Source organism: Talpa occidentalis, unplaced genomic scaffold (assembly GCF_014898055.3).
Source record: "Talpa occidentalis isolate TD23 unplaced genomic scaffold, MPIMG_talOcc4v2.1 talOcc4.9, whole genome shotgun sequence".
In the NCBI taxonomy this organism is placed as follows: Eukaryota; Metazoa; Chordata; class Mammalia; order Eulipotyphla; family Talpidae; genus Talpa; species Talpa occidentalis.
The window spans coordinates 103,796,929-103,819,917 of record NW_023605305.1 but is presented as its reverse complement, the minus strand read 5'-3'; the positions used below and the strand labels follow the sequence as shown (position 1 = coordinate 103,819,917).

The 22,989-nt window shown below is 34.5% G+C and overlaps 1 protein-coding gene across 1 annotated transcript; it reads left to right on the top strand.

The window, feature by feature from the left end:
- Positions 1-19,529: 19,529 nt before the first annotated feature.
- On the top strand, positions 19,530-20,884 carry LOC119235464 (phosphate carrier protein, mitochondrial). The gene has a single exon (XM_037498837.2). The coding sequence runs from the start codon at positions 19,605-19,607 to the stop codon at positions 20,691-20,693; it is 1,089 nt and encodes a 362-aa protein (XP_037354734.1). The 5' UTR covers positions 19,530-19,604; the 3' UTR covers positions 20,694-20,884.
- Positions 20,885-22,989: the final 2,105 nt, after the last annotated feature.

Sequence of the window (22,989 nt, the reverse complement as noted above, 5' to 3'; positions counted from 1 at the left end):
AAATATATATGGATTGATTTTCATATATGGTGTGAGATAATGGTTTAGCTTAATTCTATTGCATGTAGGAGTCCAATTTTCCCAGAACCAATTATTGAGATTTCCTTGTCCCAGTGTATATATTTTGGCCCTTTGTTTTCATATTAGTTGTTCATTAATATGTGATTTTATTTCTGGCCTCTTTTTTTTTTTTTTTTTTTTTTTAAATAGAGGCATGTTTTATTTATTTATTTATTTGTTTGTTTTGTTTTATACATGCACTGGGTACAGTCAGAAGCGCGGGAGGGTGAGAGAATTCACCAGAGCCAGAGAGGAGAGCAGAGCAGGCAGAAGGACCGAGGTACACTGCTGAGGGGAGCAGCGGGCGGCAGGAGAGGTCTGTGCACCATGTGGGACCCTCCTCCGGTGGCCGGGGAACAGCCGGGAATCGAACCGGCGCCGCAGAGGCCGCGGGCAGCTTCGCAACCCAGCGCTCAACCGCTGCGCCACCGGGGAGGCCCTATTTCTGGCCTCTTAATTCATTTCCTGTTGTGTGTTTGTGTTTCCATGTGTATGTGTTTCCACATGAATTTCAGTAATCTCTATTCTATTTCTTTGAATAATGCTATTGGGGTTTTTATTGGGATTGCTCTGAATCTGTAAGTTGCTTTGGGTAGGATGGCCATTTTGACAATGTTGATTCTTCTAACCCATGAACAGGAAATATCTTTCCACTTCTCCTATTTGTGTTTTCTCCTATTTCTTTTAATAATGTTTTGTATTTATTCCTTGTAAGGGTCCTTCACTTCCTTTGCTACCTTTACTGTAAGCCAGTATCCCCCTTTATTATCTCCTTTTTCCTTTCTCTATACATATTCGGACTTCTTCAATGTATTTTACATACTTTTTTATTTTTAATTTAATTTTATTATTATTTTTATATCATTTTTTATTTTTTACATCATTGTTCATTTTTAAACAATATTTGCTTCCCCCTCCAGTAATTTTCAAATACCAACAATCTGGCCTCTATTCATAAAAGGTCTCTAACATTTTTCACCACATAAATGTCAATAATCTCTTGACATTAAGAATTCAAGGAGAATATTTAATTTACTTATTTCTTAATAGAATTCCACACATTGTCTATTGCCTTGTCTGTAGGCTTTCCTTTTTTATTGTTAGATTCTCCCAAATTCTGTTTTCACTTTTATTCTTTTTTTTTTTAATATTTTTTTATTTATACAAGCACTTGGGTACAGTCAGAAGCACTGCAGGGTGAGAGAATTTAGCAGAGCCAAAGCAGGGAACAGAACAGGCAGACTGACGAAATACACTGCTGAGGGGAGCAGCAGGCGCAGCAGGAGGTCTGTCACGCCATGGGGGACCCTCGCTGGCAGCTGGGGATAGAACTAGTGCTGCAGAGGCTGAGGGCAGCTTCGCAGCCCAGCACTCAACCGCGGCGCCACCAGGGGAGGTCCTTCACTTTTATTCTTACTCTATAACTCTGTTGAATGATCTCATCTATACTCGTGATTTCTATGAATCTGAATATGATTCTTCCACATCTTACCCTGTTCTTCTCTTGAGTTTTAAAATATGATTGTTCTCTCTTTTTAAAAATTTGGTTATCCCAGAGATGCCTCAAATTCATCATTTTTTCAAACTAATTTTTTTCTAACTAGTTTCAGTAAATGTAATGAACATTCTTTCAGCTAGTTTGGTAAAAACTAAGGCAATTTATCCCAGACTCCTCAGGCGAGAAACAATCTTTGAGTACTCTTTCTCCCTAATGCCCCATAAAACAATCTTATATTCTCTTCATAGTCACGCCTCAATAGAATCATTGGTCCCTTGATTCATATCTTACACATCCTGATTTCTAATCTTATAACCATTCCACCTTTTGAAAAATGTTTTCAAACATATCAATCAGGGTTTTGGTCAGAAAAATAAAAACTATAAATTATTCTATGTATTTTGAGCAGGAAGGTGCTTACTACTGAGAAGTCAATATTCAACAAATTATTTGTAATATCTAGTAAAGATAAAATATTTTGCTAACTGTGGTATCTTTTATTTTTAATTGAGGTAACATTTTGCATATAATTTAAGGGAATAGCTTCACATGTCTTCAGAATGTTTTCTGCTAGGTTTCTAGAAATCAGAAATTTGTAGGAGCACCAGGAAACCACCCCAAAAATCACTGCTTCAGCTTTTCCTTTGCACTGACCACATAGATTACTAGTGGTTTGTCAAATATTTCCCAATATTTTTCTTTCTGAAAGAAAATTGTTTTCCCAAATTTCCACTTATATGAAAGTTATTTTTGAGCATTTCTTCTGAGTCTCCATTAACAGATTTCCCTACTTCAAGGTTATTTAGGACTCCAAAGTTGACTACCTTTTTTCTCTATTAAATTTTGCCTGCAAAGTTTCCTTCATACCACAAGACTGCCAAGGCCATAAAAAGAAGATTAGATTCACGTTTAAAATGCAATAAATATCTCTGCTACAGCCTTGATGTCAACTAAGGATTCGACAAAAAAGGATTTCTGAGCTGTCTCCTAGGGACTAATACCATTATAATACAGATAGAACAGGCTACTTGGGTTCAATTCCTGGCTAACCTTACTGCACTCCATTCAAATCTTACTTCTAATTTTCTAAAATTCATTAATCATTAACCAGTCATTGGATTGGCAAGACTCCATCGGCATTTATTTCACTCTATATATCAAGAGTCTCATGACCCATAACTTTTCATAGCTGAGGTCCCTTTTACATCTGTATCTGTTAAAGCAATATATAGTCCATTATGTCTTGTGTGGCCATCTGCCACATAATTTGCACTCCAAATAGTTAGCCCATTTGAATTTGTGATAATACATGGTAGCCACTACCCAGAAATTTGCCTCTCTGAATTTCAAGTTCAGTTAAATTATGGTACAATTGAAAAATGTGTTGATTTTATACCCTGCCACTTTGCTGAACTGATTGTTTTGATTAGTTTTCCATGGAATCTTGAGAATTCTTTAAGTATAGCATCATGTCGTCTGCAAATAATGATAGCTTCACTTCTTATTTCCCAATTTGGATTCTTTTTATATCTTTCTCATATCTAATTGCTCTAGATAGAACTCCCAATATTATTTTTAATACAAGGGATGGCAGGGCAGTTATTTGTCTTTTCTGTCTGGCTTATTTCAGCATAAACTCTTCAAGGTCTATTGATGATGTCACAAATGGCAGAATTTCCTTCATTGTTGTGGCTTAATATTCATATACATATATATAAGACATATACATTATTCATCCATCCATTGATGAATATTGAGATTGCTTTCATTTATTGACTATTGCTAATAATTCTGTAATGAAAATAGATTTGCATTATGGACGCAAATGTTGCTGTGTAGAAGTTTTTTCATTTGATATAGTCCCACTTGCTTATTTTTACATTGTTGCCATTGCTTTTGTTATCAAACCCAAAAATTTCAGTCAAGACCTGTGACTATGATTTTATGTCCTTTGTGTTTTTCTAATAATTTGTGATTTCAGATACAGGATTACTATATGCATAATACTAGGGAAAATTTGGCATTTGTCTCTTGGGGTTATTGAGAGAATTACATTATTCTGTTCCTGTAACTCACATAGGAAGAGTATCTGGCACACAACAAGCACTCAGACAGTGCTAGCAGAGAAAGTATGCTCATCAACTAAGAAAAGTAAAACATAGACGGTTCACTTTAATTTCTATATTTTTACAAACTCTTTCCTTTGTGAGCAATTATAAATGCTAGCTTTTATTTCATAAAAATGCTCTGACATAGTTCCTTACTATATATTTTCATTGAAAAAAATTGAGAGATTTGTGCTGGTAAATTACTGAAAAAAGTTCTAAAACAAAAAAATTGTGGTAATGCTATATAAATAAAATCCCCTCAGTATTGGATAGAAAGTGAAGGGGTTGATTTTTCTGTATGTAGAAATTAACTTATATGTAAGTATAGAATTTCTAAGTCACTTTTGTTTTGGCCCCCTTATTGCCAGAGTAGAGGGTAGGACAAGGTACCATATGGAAACAGTTTTGCTCAATTTTCTGTTTATAAGGACATTAAATCAAATGTTGAATTTAACATCAGTATCAAATCCACTTGCTCATGTTGTAAATCTTGTGAACTCTGTGTCTCTAATAATCAGTTTTTAGTTGCTTTAAAATCCAATGTAATGATCAAGCAGATAGAAATATTTTTGAGTTTTGTCTATATTTCTTCTAAGTAAAATAGAATGTCCATATATTTTGTATGTGTTGCATTTGGATTTGTAAAGAATATGTCGAGTATTTCTCAATCTAATTTTGAAGAAAGTGAAAATTGTCTCAGTAATTATTGGGTACAACTAATCACTGTCTCTGGATCATGTCAACTTCCTTAGATCATATATGCATTCCCAAATGTGCTGAGAACCAACGGTGCTGAGAACTTCCTGTTCTAGAATTGAGAGCTGCTTTATCTTGACATGAGTTCATATTCTTAATAAAAATGTGATTATATACTTCTTTCATTTATGATGAAAACTGTTTTCTTTTAAAATAAAAGGTAGTCGACTAAAAAAATATAAAAAGTAAATGTTATCTTTTACACATGTATTAAAATGCTGAAAATAACTGATTAAGCTTGAGATACAAAGTCTTCAGTGAAATTTATTTATGAAATTCAGAAATTGACTGAATACTTTGTATAAGATCTTATTTATCCAGAGTGACCTCACTAAACAGTGATTTACAGGCTCACCAGTTGTATAAATTTATAATAGTTTCACACAGATTTACACAATAACAATATAATCAGTCTTCTCTCCCTTGGAGAAACATTTCAAAACATGCAAGTCAATAACATTAATGGAAATCTCTACCATCGTTGAGAAATCTGCTATTGATTTCAAATAATATGTACTCCAGTCCATATCCAATCCATCATTACTATCTACAGCCCCTAGACTTATAAAATAAATAATCTCCAATTATTTCAGGAAGTCAAGACAGGCCCATATCTGTGTGAATTCTGGGCAGGCTATTGTCAATAATGCCTGTCTTCTAAAAGCATATGACTAGCATATTTATTTGAAAGACATATTATGATGAAGTTTCCCCACAGCTTTTGTGAAGTTGACTAGAAACCTACTTTTGTTCTCCTGACAAAATATGGGTCTGGGTGGAAAGGTGGAAGTAGCTACACAAATACAAATACCATTTATAATAAAAAAAAGATTGAGAGACACTTTTCTGCTATATGAATTCTTGGATTTTTTTTTCCATAAGAATATCCTTTACTAAAATAGGAATAGTTGTCATTTATTCAGAAAGCCGACATGTTGCCAAAAGAACTAAATCATTTCTTTATTTCCTTATTTTATATAAAAAAATTCATTTGCTGCTTTTCTTCCCTTGAGCCTTCCAGTCTTGTCTCAAGTTGGATTAGACCAATTTCAGCAGGAGAGAGAACTGCTTAAATTTGGCAATAAGAAGGGTTTATGAAAGTTGTAATGTACTTTTTTTTTTTGACTATCAATCCTTAGAATGTCTCTTGATTCTATATCTCTCTACATTTCTGAGCCACAAAAGTGACTTTATTCATATATCACTTTTCCATTTGCACTAAGAAATTTTTTTCGGACTGTCACAGATTTTCATTTGAATCCCCTTTCACTTATTTTTTTTTCTTTGTTCCTTGGTGATAGGGGTTGAATAGTTATAATTAAATCTACATGAAACATGAATCATTCAGTGCAACTTCTTTTTTATTAAGCCTGTGAGTTGTTCTAAAAGTCATAATTTTACTTTTCCCTGAATTGTCCATGAAATAAAATGTTACTTATAAACAAAAAGTTATTGTTTCTCCAGAATAAAGAAAGCTCTATTTATATTTATGTTGGGATATACAGTATTCTTTCTTGGAGCTTTCAAAAAATCGGAAACTTTCTTTGAAATACAACATTCTGTATCTCATCATGTCTTAGCAGATAGATCATTTCATGGAAGATGAAGATCTTATCCCTTTAAGAATATGTCCTCAGGGTCTTATATAGTGTTGTAAACTTCCCATAAATATAAAATATAAATATATTTTAAATAAATATAAATATAAAATAATAAAAAATCCTAATATAAAATTATATTTTAGGAACTGGTACACATCTTGATGTGCCTTATTGGAATTTAAACCCCAATTGATTCAGGTGTCTTCAGGGCCTGAAGATGCTTAGTGGTGAAAACTATGTGAATGAATGTTATAGGGAAGATCTCTGAGCAGCAATGAAACAAATGCTAATCTGCCACTCTGTGTCAGATTTAGGGATAGCTTTGAGGAAGTATTCTTTAAGTCTTTAACATATTTTACACATGCATAATTTTACATAGGAGCTCCATATACAAAACAGATAAAATTGTCATTGCTTTTTTTTTTTTAAAGATTTATTTAATACAAGAAGAGGGGTACAGGCCAGATGTGTGGGAGGGTGAGAGAATTCACCAGAGACAGAGTGGGGAACAGAACAGGCAGACTGACAAAATACTCTGCTGAGGGGAGCAGCAGGAGCAACAGGAGAGGTCTGCTGCACCATGTGGGACCCTCACCGGCCTGCAGGGATCTAACCCTCGCCGCAAAGGCTACGGACACCTTCACAGCGCTGCGTTCAACTGCCAGCGCCACCAAGGGAGGCCTGGCATTGCTCTAAAATTGTATTTTAGTTTTAACTTTGGTTTACCTCATTATTAATGAAATTAAATATTTTTTGCCAGTCATATTTTATATTTTATGAATATAATTTCTTATTTTTCTTCTATGGCCAGTTATATAATTTGTCATATGGTAAAGTAGCTGCTTCTAAGTCTCCTGAAGAGTTCTTTGAAATAGTGACAAGTTCAAATCAAAAATTTTTTGTTCAAAGCACAGACTGATAGAAAAAAAATTTCTAAACATGAGGTAAAATAATATTTATTTTTAGTAACTACAAAATTAATTGGCAGACAAACCCAAGATTATTCATGCTGATTAGTAAATTAAAATATCATTGAATTCATAGTTTCTATATCCTTTATATAAAAGTTAGGAATACAATAAGAAAAGAAAAAAGATATCTAAAGACTTGTAAAGAATGGATAGATTAAAAAAAAAAAAAACATAGCCTGCAACCCAGCAAGTCCAACCGAGCATTCCATATCTCAGAATGTTAAAAATCCTCCATCCTTAAATATAAACAAGTCTATTTTTTGACATTACTTCCACAAAACTTTTTTTAAAAAAAGATTTATGCTCGGCCTCCCCTGGTGGCGCAGTGGTAGAGTGCTGGGCTGTGAAGCTGCCCTCAGCCTCTGTGGTGCTGGTTCTATCCCTGGCCTCGGGGTGAGGGTCCCACATGGAGCACAGACTTCTGCCACCCGCTGCTCCCCTCAGCAGTGTACTTCGACAGTCTGTCAGTTCTGTTCCCGGCTCTGGCTCTGGTGGATTCTCTCACCCTCCTGCGCTTCTGACTGTACCCTGTGCTTGTATAAATAAATAATAAAATAAAAAAGATTTATGCTTATACCAAAAAAAGAATCCTTCATTGAACAAAACTACTTTGCAATTAGCCTGCAAAACCAGTTCTCCTACTCCCATACCTGTTCTGCTGAATTTTCTGCACACCTGTTTCTAGAGTTAGATGTCAGTGTGATTGTTTGCAGGAGACACTGTGATTATTGTTTTTCCACATCTCTCTTTACTGGCATTATGCTGGTATTATAGCATTCTGAGTGTGGTCAGCAAGAGCAATGTTCAGAGGCATCTAGAAAATCCATTTATTCTTCTCAGGCAAATAATAATTAAGAAATACTCATGGGGCCTCCCTGGTGGCACAGGCGGTTGAGCGCAGCGCTGTGAAGCTGTCCGCAGCCTCTGCAGTGCCGGTTCAATCCCCGCCGGCGTTGGAGTAACCCACATGGTGAATAGACCTCTCCTGTCCCGCCCGCTGCTCCCCTCAGCAGTGTATTTCAGTCAGTCTGCCTGCTTTGTTCCCCGCTCTGTCTCTGATGAATCCTCTCACCCTCCCGCACATCTGGCCTGTACTCCGGTTCTTGTATAAAAAAATAAATCTTAAAAAAAAAAAAAAAAGAAAAATACTCATGGACCCATCATGTAGTTTCAGAGAAAGATGGCAGACCAGCAGCCAGTGGTATAGTAAGAAGGTGAATGTGATGCTTGTACAGCTTACATTGGCCTTTAGCACATGCCTAAAACTAGTTCATAGATATTATTGTTATTAATCAATCAATTTTTTGATTCATGTTTAAATATGTGACTAGGGAGATAAGTTAATGGAGGGCAGCAGAGCTTTTATTATGAACTGGTGTTTAATGATCAGGCATAAGTCCCTATAAGTGCCAAACAGTATAACTAAAACACCTGAAAATTTTATTTATTTATTTATTTATTTGTTTGTTTGTTTGTTTGTTTGTTTGTTTGTTTATTGTTGCCCAGCAAAAGTTCTTGCTTTATTGGATCTATTGTCTAGCTACAAGGAAAGTTAACTGACACAAATAGCAAACACTTACTTTCTTATGTCAGTGTAATGGGGAATGCTTCATGCAACTATAGGTGCAGGTGCAGAGAATCAAAATGAAATTTTAATTCCTCAAGTGGGCATTCAAGAGTTCCCAGGCACCACCACTATGTCTTATCCCCTGGGGATCAGCACTGTGATCCTATCGTAGATGTCCCAAGCACTACTGGATCCCCTGAAATTATAGGGCTAAGTGATAGAGATGGTTATTCGTGTTTCTATTCACGTATGTGGAGGTTGAGCAGAATTTGGTAGAATAAGTTCACAAAAAGTGTTAAAAGGCTGAATTTATTTATGCCAGTAAGATAAGACATGATCCAGTGCCTGGTAAGCCATTTACTTTCTTACTGGACCCATCTGTCTATACAGCATCCATCTAGAGCGATAAAGTAAGATACCTAGCTCCCTGATGCATTTTTTCTAGGGTTTTTTTTTTTTTTTTTTTTTTTTTTTTTTTTTTTTGCGATGAGGTTTAATCGGAAATATCCCAAGAAATAGTGTTTATGTTTATTTTCATTTATTATTTTCATAACCAAGTTCTAGGGGTAACCATTTGATATTTCTTAACATAATGTTATTTATGCAAGGGGAAAAAGCAAAGTTTCCCTCCATACTAAGGAAAAAAACTATATATATACACACACACACATATATCTCAACTATGCACTAGACATGGGAGAAAAAAACAGCAGATAGTTTAGGACCTACATTCAAGTAGATTTGGACTAAATTTGTACCACCTGATCCTTAAAATTGACTCACTGGATGATGAGTCAATGTACATTATAACTCACAGTCATTGCAAAATAATTCCTGCAAGATCTGGGTCATTTCCTTTTTCCAGTTACTATGTTTATTGATCACAGATATTTTGGGGGTGTATTAAGTGAATCATTCATATTAAATAGCTCAAGGCATAGCCTTAAATGCATTGAGGCTCCATTTCATTCAAGGGATTCTGAGATGTGATACTCTGAGAACTGAATGCCATGTTCTTTAGAGAAAAAGTCAAGAAATATTTATAATTTTATACTAAATTAAAATGTCAACTATTTTAATACTAAGATTAAATTCTAACTAAGAGCCTGACCATTAGAAAATTCTGTGATGGTATTCAATCAATTTTTTTCCAGCAATGTGTTTGTTTTGTTTTTTTTTTTTTAATCTACTATTCCCATGGGGTCCTCCTATAGTACAGTATATATTTTTTAAGATTTATTTATTTATGCATACAAGAGCTGGGGCACAGGTCAGAGATGCGGTGGGGGGTGGTGGTGGTGAGAGGATTCACCAGAGCCAGAGCGGGGAACAGAACAGGCAGACTGATGAAATACACTGCTGAGGGGAGCAGCGGGCATGGCAGGAGAGGTCTGCGCGCCAAGTGGGACCCTCGCCGGTGGCCGGGGATCAAACCGGCGCTGCAGAAGCTGCGGGCAGCTTCGCAGTCCAGCACTCAACTGCTGCACCACCAGGGGACGCCCCATATTGATGGTTTCCAAGGATTTAGACAAGGACAACTTTGGCCCTAACACAGCAATACGATCAAGGTTTTATTTCCTTCCCCTCCTCCATCATCCCCTGTATCCTCTTTAAACCATTTTCCTCTCCCTCTTAAAGTCAGAAAACTCATTTATTTATTAGTGTTTTATTCTTTTTCTAAGTATTTTGCTTTGCAGTACCCTCCACTATGTAAATGTCCAACATTGTCTTTCTCATTCTAACTTTCTTTATTACACATAATATCCCTAAACTACTGCCATTTTGCTGTAAATGGTAACATTTCATCTTTATATATGACTGAACAGTGTTCTATAATGTGAATATGCCCCTTCTTGACCCAGTTTTTATCAATGGGTATTTAGACTGCTTATATATCCTAGCTATTGTGAATAGTGTTGCAATAAACATTGTAAAACTTAGAGATTTTTTGAGTCGATAGCTTCACATTCCTTGGATGGATGCCCAGGAGATGTATTGCTGGATCATAAAGTATATCTGTTTTTAGTTTCTTAAGGTAAACCCAGAGCTTCCCAAAATGGTTTTACCAGTTTATATCCCCACCAACAATAATTTCTGTTTTTCGATCTCCTTTCTAGCACTTGCTGTCAGTTTTTTAAATATGTGCCTTTCTCATAGTGTGAGATTATATCTTATAGTTTTGACAAGCATTTTGCTTATAAAAATGGATTTGGGACCTCCCTGGTGCCCTAGAAGTTAAGTGTCAGCACTATCACCACTATGGCCTGAGTTCAATCCCCGGCCAGGGAGCTACCCACATATGGTGCAGCAGACCTCCCCTGTCTCACCTGCTGCTCCCCTCACAGTGTATTAAAGTACATCTGCCTGTTTTGCTCCCCACTCTGTCTCTGATGAATCATGTCACCCCCCACTCATCTGTCCTACACCCAGTTCTTCTATGCAAAAAAAATAAATAAATAAAAAGGGATGATTAACATTTTTCCATATATCTGCTGACTTTCTGGATATCCTCAATTGTCAGTTATCTGTTCAGATCCACTGCCCATTTATTAATCGGGCTGCTTGGTTTTTATTGTTAAGCTAATAAGTTTTACAAATATCTTCATATTTAATCAAGCACTGAACAGTCATTCAATAATTACATGACAATATATGTTTTCAGCTTGATGAATATATTTGTAAAGAATAATACAATTCCATGACTGACCCACTGTGAACATAACTCACTTCTTGGCATTGATTCACTGTGTTTTATGTGGAATGCCTCCGTGAACATTTCCTATAACTGGATTGCTATTCACTTTAAAGCACTGGCCATTATTATCCCAGATATTGATATCAATCTATGTCCAATTTAAGCACCTCCTTTATTCTCTGATATTTGCTATAAAAGAGTGGGTATTATAAAATCTTATCCTTTACCTCTCTATCGTGGACCTTCTCTAGTCATTATAGCAAAGAGTTAGATAATCCTTTTCTATGCATATCTAAATTATATTCGACATATCTCTATTATGGTATTAATCTGCTCAATCCTATTTTATCCCCCATATTTCACCAATTAATTAGTTCTTTGATATCAGAGATGATGTGTTATTCATCTTTCTGGTCACATAATCTAATACTGCAAGTTAAAGGCAGAAAATGCTGGTGTAAAATAATAAAATCAGTTAAAGAACTATTTAATAGTCAATGCAAAAGCTGTAAACTAAGATGTGATACAAAATATTTTTATTAACAGAATAAGAGAGTCTAAGTGCTCGTTGTTTTTAAAGGGGTCCTTGATATTAGGTAAGCTGTGTTATAATAATCAGGAATAGGGATGATAGCTTTCAAGAAGAGATAATGCTTTTAGATTTCTATATAGCATTCTGCAAGGATTTCTCTGTGACACCTGCTATTTTTGACTGACAGAGGTTAATGTTATTTGAATTCTGGGCTTATTGCATTGGAACTTTTCTGAGTAAAATATCATTATCCTGCAGTATTTGAACCTTTTTCAGTTAATTATCATTATCCTGTAATTTTTCTAACCAAGGTTTCATTTACTAATGATAATCAGAGTTGTACTCATTAAAATGAGTGGAAGCTCAAAAGTAGAATGCTATTATTGATCAAATTTCCATTCTATTTCTAAGTAATTAACATTGATCACATTCTTGATCAAATGAATGCTTTGTAAATTATTTCATAATGTACAGGGAATGGAAATATAGCCCATTTAATTGTTGATAGAAAATCATTGAAATTTTTTAAATTTTCTATCAATGAGAGGTTGCTTTAGCTTTGAATTTCCGATGTTTCAAATTCTGAATTGTTAATTATCTTATAAAATTACTAATTGTGCATACAAATAAATTTTCACAGTTTCCTTCTCCCAGAAGAGAGTCAGTGATGACATTTTATGAAAGATTTTAGTGAATTCCCAGAAAACTTTATTTCATGTTGCATTATATTGGAAATAAATATGTATATAATGACCCAATATTAACTTCTGATCTTCTAATTTCCTTTCCAACATTTTAAAAAACTGAAGGAAACTACCACTCTTAGGGTGAAAAAGAGTTGGGCTAACTTCAAATTGAGATGTGAGACAAATAGTGAAACTATCTAATACATAATCTAAAATAGCCATGACTAATGCATCGAAAGCTCTAAAAGTTTTGAAATAATAGGATAACATGCATGATCAGATGGGTAATTTCAGCAGAGAGATGACATTACAAAAAAAGCAATGAATATTGAAGAAGTTAAAAACCTGTAATAGAGATGAAGTAAGTCTTCAACAGGAAAGTAATATAATCAAAGCAGCAAAGGAAAGCTGAAACACTGAGAAAAATGTCAGTGTGGGGAGCAAACATCCAACAAGACATCCAACAGCTATGAAACTATGCCAAATGCTTTAACAAATATGAAATTGTAATGCCAGAACAAGAAAGAGAGCACTAATAAAAAATAATAATAATAGAAAAATAATGGCTGAGATTTTGCAAAATTCATATTGAGAGTCCAGTTTCTTTTTAAAAATTGTTAAGGTCCAAATGTAAATAATTACAAATTGCAGACCTCACAGGGTAAAACTTCCCTCCCCACACCAGAATTGGCAGAAGTCGATGAATCTCAATCTTTTATGGGTAATTTGATCAAAGACTCAGTCAAGGCCACCTGGCTGGCTATGAATTTTAGTGTATCTGTACTTATACCTAAGGTAACTCCATGTGGAGATTTTCTTTTCTTTTACTTTTTAAATTTTTCATTGAGGTAACATTGGTTTAAATTGTTTACATTTGAAGGTATTAAGAACTTAAATATATTATTCTCCACTCTAACTCAGTAACTGCTGCTTTTCTACATTTAATTCATTCTCCTTTTTCAACCTATGGTGCCTGGGTTCATAAAACTGTCAGATGATCTTTTACACTGAGATTATCCAGATGAATAGGATTATCCATTTTATCCTCAACTGACATACTTTTCCATAAAGGAAAATGTAACAGGGTATTCTGTTAGAGTCAGTGATTCTTTAATGGTCGATACTTTCATTTTGATCTGTTATTATAATCAGCTACTCCAACAGCTGGCAACAGAGCTCCCTTTCCAGCTTAGCTGAGCTTTAGAAAGTGGCGGACACAAAAACATAAATTCAAGAAGCTTACAGAACATCAAAAAGGGTAAACACATTACAGCAAACAACTTATGTGCCCAGAACCTGGCATATTATGTTGAAACTCTTGAAAGAAAAAAAAAAACTCAAAAAGAGTAATATGAAAGAGATATAGAAAGGAAGAAGATAAGAATTATTGTTGACCTTTTTTTTTTTTTTTTTTTTTCAAAATCAGGTAAATCAGAAAACAAGGGCGTGGCATCATGAAAGTACTTAAAGAAAAAATGTATTTGCAATAATATACACTGAAACCTTCTTATAAAATAACAAAATTCCCAAACAGAAAAGGAGAAAATTCATTTCAGCAGGCCTACTATATAATAAATGTTGCAGGAAATTCTTCCAGAATATAGAGAAAATATGATTCCAAACTGAAATTTGGCTTCACATAAAAGGAGTGAATGGTAATGGAAATAAATTAAAGGAAAGTAAAATTGACTCTAATTTTCTCATCTTAATTATTCTGAAAGAAAGCTGATGCCTAAAGCAAATACTAAATTTACTAATTCGAGCAAAGAAAAATTTCTAACCTAAGCATATTATCACTGATTGTTTTCTTATCTAGACATCTGCTGATTAAGTTGAGCAATTAGATTCACTTTCCCGCCACAGATCTGCAAATCTAGAATTTTATACCCAACTAAAAGTAGCCTTCAAAACTTAAGGCAATATAAATATATTCTCTGGAAAAAAATAGAGAAGTTGGTCACCACTTGAACAACACCATCTAAGCACAATGGAATGTACTTCAGGCTGAAAACAATGAACTGTAAGAATTAAGATCTACAAAATAAGGGAGATAAATGAATAAATATAAAAGAGATGCATGCTTAAAGCAATAAATGTCAGAGTTTATCATATATTAGAATCAATTTTTAAAAATAGGAGCTTGTTAAATAAATAAATTTGCATTGCAATTGTAGAAATGTATATATCTAAAAACAAATATTTTTAGTTTTTAGTCTATCAATAATCCCAAGAGTTAAAGATCTTTAGCTCAGTTGAGGTAGATTTTTGAATATTTGGTATATTTAATTTGCATTCCTGAATCTCTGTGGAGACAGCATAATTCTGTAACACTGTTTATAGACCATATATTCATTTAAAAAAAAAAGAAAAGAAATAAAAAACAAAGTGAAAACATCCAGAAAGTGTTATTAGATGATATTATTAGCATGGGATAAAACTGTCATCGTCATAAATAAAATAGCTGCATAAAAGAAACAGCCTTTATCTTATACCTGACCATACTGAAATGTCTTCTCCTTTTTTATTTTCTATGAAAAATAGAATCCTACATTTACAAAAAAAATATTCATGCTTTATAATTTTTCTACCTCAGAAGCATTTAAATGATATATAGGGCACCAAATATATGGAATACATCTATATTAAAGGTTAGTAATTGTTTTTACTTTTATAGATAGTAGAGGAAATGATACTTAACAGGTCTTTTATAGCATAATTCTGTATTCCAGTAAAAAGCATTCTAGTTTAGAACCACATATAATTACTGCAGTTCATTAAAAATCATAACTAAAGTTGTAGCTGGTAGTATTCATTGGAACTTAATTTTTGGAGGAATTTGAAAGATATTACCTGTCTTAATCATCCTATAATGTATTTTTTTTAAGATTTTTTTTTTTAATGTATACAAGAACTGTGGTACAGGCCAGATGTGTGTGGAGTGAGAGGATTCACCAGAGACAAAGCAAGGAGCAGAACAGGCAGACAGACTGAAATACACAGCTGAGGGGAGCAGCAGGCGAGGCAGGAGAGGTCTGATGTGCCATGTGGGTAGCTCTCTGGCTGGGGATCAAACTGGTGCTGCAGTGGCTGCAGATGGCTTCATAGCTTGCATCTTAACCCCTTGCGCCACCAGGGATGCCCTATGATGAAAGTATTAATAGTCTAATTCTGTTGATGGAAAACAGTGAGTTTTTAAATATTGAGCAAATTCTGTTGGAGTTAAAAACTACAGTATATGCACCTATCCTTCCAAGAATGAGATTGTTTATAGTGAATTTCAAAATATCTTCTGAAATTCCATGTCATCTTTGTAGAATAATTTTTTGAAGTATAAACTGATGTAACCACTTAAAAATACTACCCTGGAAGTCTATGGGTATTTTGGTGGAGGATGTGATGTGGTAATAACACCTGAAGAGGGAGATCCTACACCTCTAAATCAGAAAATTTGTAAACCAGTGTTACTGCAATTAAAAAAAATCTGAAAAAATGCAAATAAAATACAATTAAAGAAATAGATATGCTAGCATTTTAGTAGTATTTATTAAATACTACTATTGTTAAATTTTAGATTTTTTTTCTTTTTTCAAGACCAAAAGACTTACAGAAATAAAATGTTTTGTTAAAAACATCAAAGCGTTATTAAGGAAATGAATGCATAAATTCTTACGGTGTCTTCTGTGATTGGTGGTGCCTGTGGACTTGCAGTAATTCCAAGCTGTGGTATAGAATAGTGAGGCACTCACTGTGAATTCTCACTGTATTTTCTCTAAAGAAAGTTCATAACTTGCAATACCTTTTGGGTTTGTCTGTAAGTAGAGATATCACATGAAATTTCAGTGGCAATATTTGAGATTAAAATGAAAAGAGAAATAGTTTGAAATTAACTTTAAAAATAGTTCCTGTTATGAATATTTTATGGAAAGCAGTTCCACCAATTAGCTCCTAGGTGTGCAGAGACCTGATAACTGGGTGTTGCCTGAGGCATATATGACATTAGAAAAATAAATCAGCTCTGAAGAAATCAGAGGATTGGTTTAAACATGAACATAGATTAAGTCACATGGAAATGAAAAGACTGAAGTATGGAATTCTTTGAGAATTTGCCAGGAGATTATAAACTCAATTCTCAGTTGCTCAGTCTCTGTAATTACTTAGAAGTATGTGTCTGAGAAGACTTAGAGCCAGATGTTGATCTTTTATTTTCACCCTATGGATTCTGTCCTCTCTTTGAATTTATTACTGGTTCTTTCAAAGTAAATGTGCACTGGGGTTTAGATTAGAGATGAAAACCTGGCACATAATTTTATGTTTGTGGATCTTGGTATTAGAGGATTTGACAAATGACTGTTCCCTATTAGAATCTTCACAAATTTTGCAGCACTGTTTGTCAATTGTACCAATAACTAAAATATTAATTTTTACATTCACCTACAAAAGCATTCTATGACCAGGTAAATATTTTAGAAACTTATATAACCAACATAATTTTTTTTTTTTATTTCAAACCTAAAAATGAGTGAGTATATGAGCTTTGGATCTTTTCTTTGACATTGCATTGAAATATCATATTATATATTTCAATTTTATGTAAAATTTGTTAGAATACCTGTTTTCTGAAAATATTAATTTGACTTTCCTTTCATCTTATTTTCTACCACCTTATGTCAGCAAATTATAATTCAATTTTCTTTATAATTAACATACTGTTCTCTCAAATACATCATGTTGCCAACTCCCAGGAATATAATTTTCTATGATTTAATATAAATAACATTCTAAGGTACAACTACCATAAAAAAAAAAACTTTGTTTAGTTAGTAATATTGAAAAAGAACATTATAATAAAAGGAGGTATAAACTATAAGGAAGATTAAATCTACCACAAATATTTTTGTGAATCACTTATTTATTATATAGCTACTTACAAAACTGTGCCAGGTACAATTTAGTGCATTAGAGCTTGGATACTGCTTGAGAAAAATCAGACTAAGTCCCTACTCTGATTTCTTGAAGCCTAATGGAAGAAAAGCAATAGTCCAATATTCATGTAAATATGTAACTCTCTACTCTGTGTGTGTTGAAGAGAAGAACCACAGAAAAATATATGATGGTATAATTTAAATTTATTTAATCTAATATGTAGATCAAGGTATTTTTTTTCGAGATAAAATGGCATTTGTGTGTAAATCAAACAAGCTTGTTGAGGAAGATATTCATGTGAGCTTATGCAAAAATGAGATAGGAATAGAAAATAAATGGAAGATTACATTAATAGATAAAAAATGTATGAAACAAATGAGAAATAATATTCTAGAGACTCATAGAGTCTAACTCAAGTAGGACATAAATCATAATGAAGATTTAGATCTTTACCTGAATAGCAATGGAAACCAAGGAAATGTTTCCAGAAGAGGTTTAAATAAAATACAGAAAGACCTGTCTTCTGGACCCTTCATCAGACTCCAAGGTCTTCTTTTCTTGTCTCATATATAACATTTTGATTTACCTGTAATTACTCATTATGAGTTAGGTTTATATCTGCTAAGAGTATCCCTTATTCTTTTTTTTTTTTTTAAGATTTATATATTTATGCATACAAGAGCTAGGGCACAGGTCAGAGATGCGGGGGGTAGGGGTCATGAGAGGATTCACCAGAGACAGAGTGGGGAACAGAACAGGCAGACTGACTGAAATACACTGCTGAGGGGAGCAGTGGACGAGACAGGAGAGGTCTGCCTCAACATGTGGGTTTCTCCCTGGTGGCCAGGGATCGAACTCATGCAGCAGAGGCTGTGGATTGTTTCACAGTGCGGTGCTTAACCCCTTGCACCACCAGGGAGGCCCATCCCTTAATCTTAATAGCAAATAAAGTATTCAGTTTTTTCTTAGAATGGAAGTCACAAATAGCTAGGAGGAGGCAAATCTTTAAATTCAATTTACAACAAACCATGACTAAGTAATAATCTCCTAAAACTTATCATATTTGCCCCACCACACTTAAAAAATTGAATTTTGGAAAGAAATATTTCATGTGTACAGATTGATTTATAATATTAAAAACTGGGTTGTGATTATTATCACATTTAATTCTCTTCCCCACAAGCAGAAGTCAAGGTGATTCCAGTATTAGCATTTATGCTCCTGAATGAAAAAATTTAAGCAAGTAGGGCATGGTGATCAAGATTGTGACTTTTAAGCTTGACAATTTGGAACAAAAACAGTTTGGCCATATCCAGACAACTTATATTTTCCCTAACCATAAAATATATGTATTATTCTCATTTTTGAAATGAGGAAAATACATTTGGAAAGTTTAAATTGTTTCCACAAATCATGGTATTACAACATTACATATATATATATATATATATATATATATATACACACACACACACACACACAATTATTTGATTATATACATTACATATATATTGTATAATTATTTGATTATTGTTACACACACACATATATATACATAAGATAATTGAATATTTTACCTGTAAAACAATCATAACTATAACATCTTAAGTACTTTCTGGTTCCCATACTTAGTAACAAGTTCAAAACCACTTTTGCTCCATGTATATAGATTCACTTGTATCATTACAATCCCATAAAGAGAAGAGAAAAAGAGTAGACCTGATTGATCATTCAAAGCGATGATTCCAAATCTGTGCCTAATGTGGTAAAAGATATAAATACAATAAATATTTAGAAAGCAGATAAATCTCAAATAAAATGAAACCAAAGTAACTCCAAATAAGATATACACACCTAAAAAAACACCAAGACATATCAAAATGAAACTTTTGAAAAGTGAAGGCAAAATAAATCTTAAAATAGTCAGATTCATATGACAATGGGTTCTCATCTGAATCATGATCATTAGAGGAACTAGCACAGTATTTTTCAAGGGCTACAAGAAGATAGCTAGTAACTGAATTTTATATCCAGTGAAAGTGTCATTCAGGAATAAAGAGGAAATGAAGATATTCTTTTTGTCTTTGTCACTAAATAATTTGTGGTAGCAGAGCTTGAGTGCATCCTCTAAGGGCCGGGAGGACGTTCGGCCTCTGTGAGCCGCAGCCTTCCCCGGGAGAGGTTGTGATTTCGCCATCTTAGGGAGGATGTTCTCGTCCGTGGCGCACCTGGCGCGGGCGAACCCCTTCAACGCGCCCCACTTGCAGCTGGTGCAGGACGGCCTCGCGGGCTCGCGCAGCCCCGGCCCGGACGCGCTTCCCAGCCAGCCCCGCCGCTCCCGCACCCTGGCGGCCGCCGCGGTGGAAGAATACAGTTGTGAATATGGCTCCATGAAGTTTTATGCACTGTGTGGCTTTGGTGGGGTCTTAAGTTGTGGTCTGACACACACTGCTGTCGTCCCCCTGGATTTAGTGAAATGCCGTATGCAGGTGGACCCCCAGAAGTACAAAGGCATATTTAATGGATTCTCAGTTACACTTAAAGAGGATGGTGTTCGTGGTTTGGCTAAAGGATGGGCTCCGACTTTCATTGGCTACTCCATGCAGGGGCTCTGCAAATTTGGTTTTTATGAAGTCTTCAAAGTCTTGTATAGCAACCTACTTGGAGAGGAGAACACCTATCTCTGGCGCACATCCCTGTATTTGGCTTCCTCTGCCAGTGCTGAATTCTTTGCTGACATTGCCCTGGCTCCCATGGAAGCTGCTAAAGTTAGGATTCAAACCCAACCAGGTTATGCCAACACTTTGAGGGATGCAGTTCCCAAAATGTATAGGGAAGAAGGTTTAAATGCATTCTATAAGGGGGTTGCCCCTCTCTGGATGAGACAGATCCCATACACCATGATGAAGTTTGCCTGCTTTGAACGTACTGTTGAGGCATTGTACAAGTTTGTGGTCCCCAAGCCCAGAAGTGAATGTTCGAAGGGAGAACAGCTGGTTGTAACATTTGTGGCTGGTTACATAGCTGGAGTCTTCTGTGCAATTGTTTCTCACCCTGCTGATTCCGTGGTATCTGTGTTGAATAAAGAAAAAGGTAGCACTGCTTCTCAGGTCCTCCTGAGACTTGGATTTAGAGGTGTTTGGAAAGGACTCTTTGCCCGTATCATCATGATCGGCACCCTGACTGCCCTGCAGTGGTTCATCTACGACTCTGTGAAGGTCTACTTCAGGCTGCCTCGCCCTCCTCCACCTGAGATGCCAGAGTCTCTGAAGAAGAAGCTCGGGTTAACCCAGTAGATGATCAAAGCAATGTGGACTGAATCTGCTTGTTGATCAGTGTTGACAAAGTGCAAAAGGAACTTTTATATATATTTGACAGTGTAGGAAATTGTCTACTCCTGATAACATTACTGTAGTGCCCTTGCATAAGGCAAGAGTTTCAAAGTTACTATTGAAATAAACCCAACTGCTCATGAAAAAAAAAAAAAAAAAAATAGTGGGAAAGATAGTTCTCAAAAAAAGAGATAAAATAATAAATATTAGCATATCTGGAGAAAAGATAGTAAAACTAGAAAAACAGATGTGTGGTATGCAAATAAACGATCCAGCTCAAGAGATTTACAATTCATATTTGATGATAGAAGCAAAATAATGCCACATGACAAATAAGGACGTTAATTATATTTAAAAGATTCTTGTTAAAAAATATTAAACAGATCTTCATATGAGGTTAAGTTGTTACTGTTTTATTCCTACATAAGGATTTTATAAGGATGATTTCCATGGCAACTGGTATAGGTTTTCAGCAAATAATATTTATAAAGGTGGCACGTCTTTGGGTTTGTGTTTTGGGATATCCCATTAATAATACTTTTATATTTATTTTTTATTGGAATGACTTAATTTGAAGAACAAAAGTAAAGATCAGATTTAAACTAGAATAAATAGGTCTGCTCTTTTGAAATATGATACCTATACAGGCACAGTTATATTCTTGTTTACAAAATGAATATTTTAAAACTAACCAAACCAGTTATATATAATTGGTGTTTAAAGGATATTGTCTTCGGGCCTCCCCGGTGGCGCAGCGGTTGAGCGCTGGGTTGCGAAGCTGCCCGCACCTCTGCGGCGCTGGTTCGATCCCCGGCTGCTCCCCGGCCACCGGAGGAGGGTCCCACATGGCGCGCAGACCTCTCCTGCCGCCCGCTGCTCCCCTCAGCAGTGTACTTCGGTCCTTCTGCCTGCTCTGCTCCCCGCTCTGGCTCTGGTGAATTCTCTCACCCTCCGCGCTTCTGACTGTACCCAGTCCTTGTATAAATAAATAAATAAATAAATAAAAATAAAAAAAAAAAAAAAAAAAAAATAAAGGATATTGTCTTCCATTGATAAAATATATTTACTAACATTTTTCTTCACAACTATTGATTTCTTTAATGAAACCATTTTGCTTTAATTGCTTAAAGCAGTAACATGAGACTACATACTAACATTGCTATAAATTAAATATAAACTTTGAATTGTTTCTATTTTATTATACATAAGCATAATTTGATATTAAATTACTGATAATATTATTTTTAATGGTTAACCTTTCAATAAATATACTTTCCAATATGTGGCAGCTATTAAAAAAATTTGAAAACTAAATAGTAAGCAAGCAGATAATGCCTTTGATCTCAGAAAGTTTACAATAGGAAGGCATTTTATATACAATGTTACAGGGTAATTTCACTGGAGTGTAATTTTGGCTTTTAATATAAAAACAGACAACAAAGATTTGGGACAACAAAAATGTGTGTAGAGATACATACATTTGAGTACATCTATGAATCTGTTAGTTTAGAGTGCTTCAATAACTTCATAAGGAAAACCCACAACTTATATAACCAGCACACTAAATGATGCCTTAGTTGAAAGAAATCCACAAATATAGAATAATTCTTTCAAATAGTTCTATATATCTTTCCTCTTTGCTCTATGTACTCTTAATAACCTATTGTTTGTCTGAACTAGCTTTATTTTTCCATATTTTCTAGACTCATTATTGAATCATCCATGGTAATCATTCCAACTACTTGGCTTATGAATTAACACAGCTTTTTCTTGATTTCTTAGGAGAGCATAGCACTTATATGAGGTGGAGCAATATAACTGACTCAATATTTCTTCCTGTAAGATCTGTAGCTTTGAGAATTCTTTTAAGCAAATCAGTGACTTTTCAAAATGGCTCTTCAGTTTGGAAGAACATTGCTACTGAATCTACTGACATCAACAAAGATGCTTAGAATACTGAATGCAAAATTATATCCTTGGAAGCCCTTTAAAATTCTAATTTGTATAGCCAAATATATCACTGCATATGTATATAAGTACATACAGAAAAAAATCATGCAATGTTAACATGAAAATCATGTAACTTTTGTCTGCCCATGGTGATTTACAAATTAATCACACAGAGTAGACAACAGTTTATTTTGTTGTGAATCTAAAAAATGGTTAAAAATAAAAAGGTGGAAGAGGGGTCAATGAGATAAAATAATGATTATAGAACTTTGATGGTGATTGAAGGAAGCACATATCCATATCCTGGTGT